Consider the following 1,558-nt stretch of genomic DNA (forward strand, 5'->3'; position numbering starts at 1 on the left):
CTCCAGGCTCAGCACGGGCGTGAAGCGGTGGCCCCACAGCACCTCGTCCGCCAGGTAGGAGCTGCGGGCCTGGCACGTCATCCCTGCGCCGGGGGGACACACACACAACCCGGGGTGGGGGGCAAGGGAGGATTTGGGGTCACCCCCCAGCCAGGAATGGGTAGGAACACGTTGGGGTGGTGTCCCCATGCAGGTGAGATGTCCCCATGGAGATGAGGGGTCCCCATGGAGGTACTCCCACAGAGATGTCCCTATGGAGGTGAGGTGTCCCCATGGAGGTGTCCCCGTAGAGGTGAGGTGTCCCCACAGAGGTGTCCCCATGGAGATGAGGTATCGCCATGAAGATGTCCCCATGGAGATGAGGTGTCCCCATGGAGATGAGGTATCCCCTCACAGAGGTGTCCCCCCATGGAGCTATTCCCGTGGATATGATGTGTCCCCATGGAGGTGAGGTGTCCCCATGGAGGTACTCCCACAGAGATGTCCCTATGGAGGTGAGGTGTCCCCATGGAGAGGTCCCCATGGAGGTATTCCCATGGAGGTGAGGTGTCCCCACAAAGGTGTCCCCATGGAGATGAGGTATCCCCATGAAGATGTCCCCATGGAGATGAGGTGTCCCCATGGAGATGTCCCCATGGAGATATTCCCACAGAGATGTCCCCATGGAGACGAAGTGTCCCCATGGAGGTGTCCCCACGGAGGTATTCCCATGGAGATGATGTGTCCCCATGGAGGTGAGGTGTCCCCACGGAGCCGAGGTGTCCCCGTTACCTGTGGCCTCCACCATGCCCTCCAGGATGACGACGATCTCGAAGTCGTCCTTCTCCAGCTGGTGCCGCGAGACGTCCCAGAAGGGGCTGCGCTCGTCGATCTCGTGGCTGATGATGAGGGGGGAGACGAGGAAGAGGCGGTCGTCGCCCGTCTCGAAGCCCACGCTCAGGTCGGTCTGGTCCAGGGGGATGAACTCGCCCTCCTGCGTCTGCTTGGACTTGATGAGCTTGGCGCGGATGGAGGCCTCCACGATGTGCGAGTCCCGCAGGTCGCCCACGCGGAACATCAGGCAGAGCCGGTCGTCCCGCAGGGACACCACGGCGTGGGAGGAGAAGACCAAGGTCTCGGCCCGTTTGTTGGGCTGGGAGATCTTGACGAACATGCAGCCCACCATGAAGGCGTTGACCATGGAGCCCAGGATGGCCTGGAGCAGCAGCAGCACGATGCCCTCAGGACACTTGTCGGTGATGACGCGGTGGCCGTAGCCGATGGTGGTCTCCGTCTCGATGGAGAAGAGGAAGGCGGAGACGAAGCCGTTGAGGTTGTTGACGCAGGGGGTCCAGGCGTGGTCCTCCAGGTGGTCCAGGTCCCCCCGGCAGTAGGCGATGAACCACCAGATGAGGCCGAAGAAGAGCCAGGTGACGGCGTAGGCCAGGATGAAGACGAGGAGGCTGAAGCGCCACTTGAGGTCCACCAGGGTGGTGAAGATGTCGGTGAGGTAGCGGTAGGTCTCCCGCACGTTCCCGTGTTGCACGTTGCACTTCCCGTCCTTCTCCACGTACCGCTG

General features: G+C 62.3%; 1 protein-coding gene across 1 annotated transcript in view; it reads right to left on the bottom strand.

Moving 5' to 3' along the window:
* Positions 1-1,558, bottom strand: part of LOC106899830 — a gene marked incomplete at its 5' end in the record, with an annotated part of 26,058 nt that overhangs the window by 13,412 nt on the left and 11,088 nt on the right. Inside the window, 2 exons of the mRNA XM_014961756.1 lie at positions 1-83; positions 772-1,555. Of these exons, the coding sequence (XP_014817242.1) occupies positions 1-83; positions 772-1,555 (867 nt within the window). The remainder of the gene's footprint in view (positions 84-771; positions 1,556-1,558) is intronic.

This window comes from Calidris pugnax, unplaced genomic scaffold (assembly GCF_001431845.1).
Source record: "Calidris pugnax isolate Ruff unplaced genomic scaffold, ASM143184v1 scaffold871, whole genome shotgun sequence".
Classification (NCBI taxonomy): domain Eukaryota; kingdom Metazoa; phylum Chordata; class Aves; order Charadriiformes; family Scolopacidae; genus Calidris; species Calidris pugnax.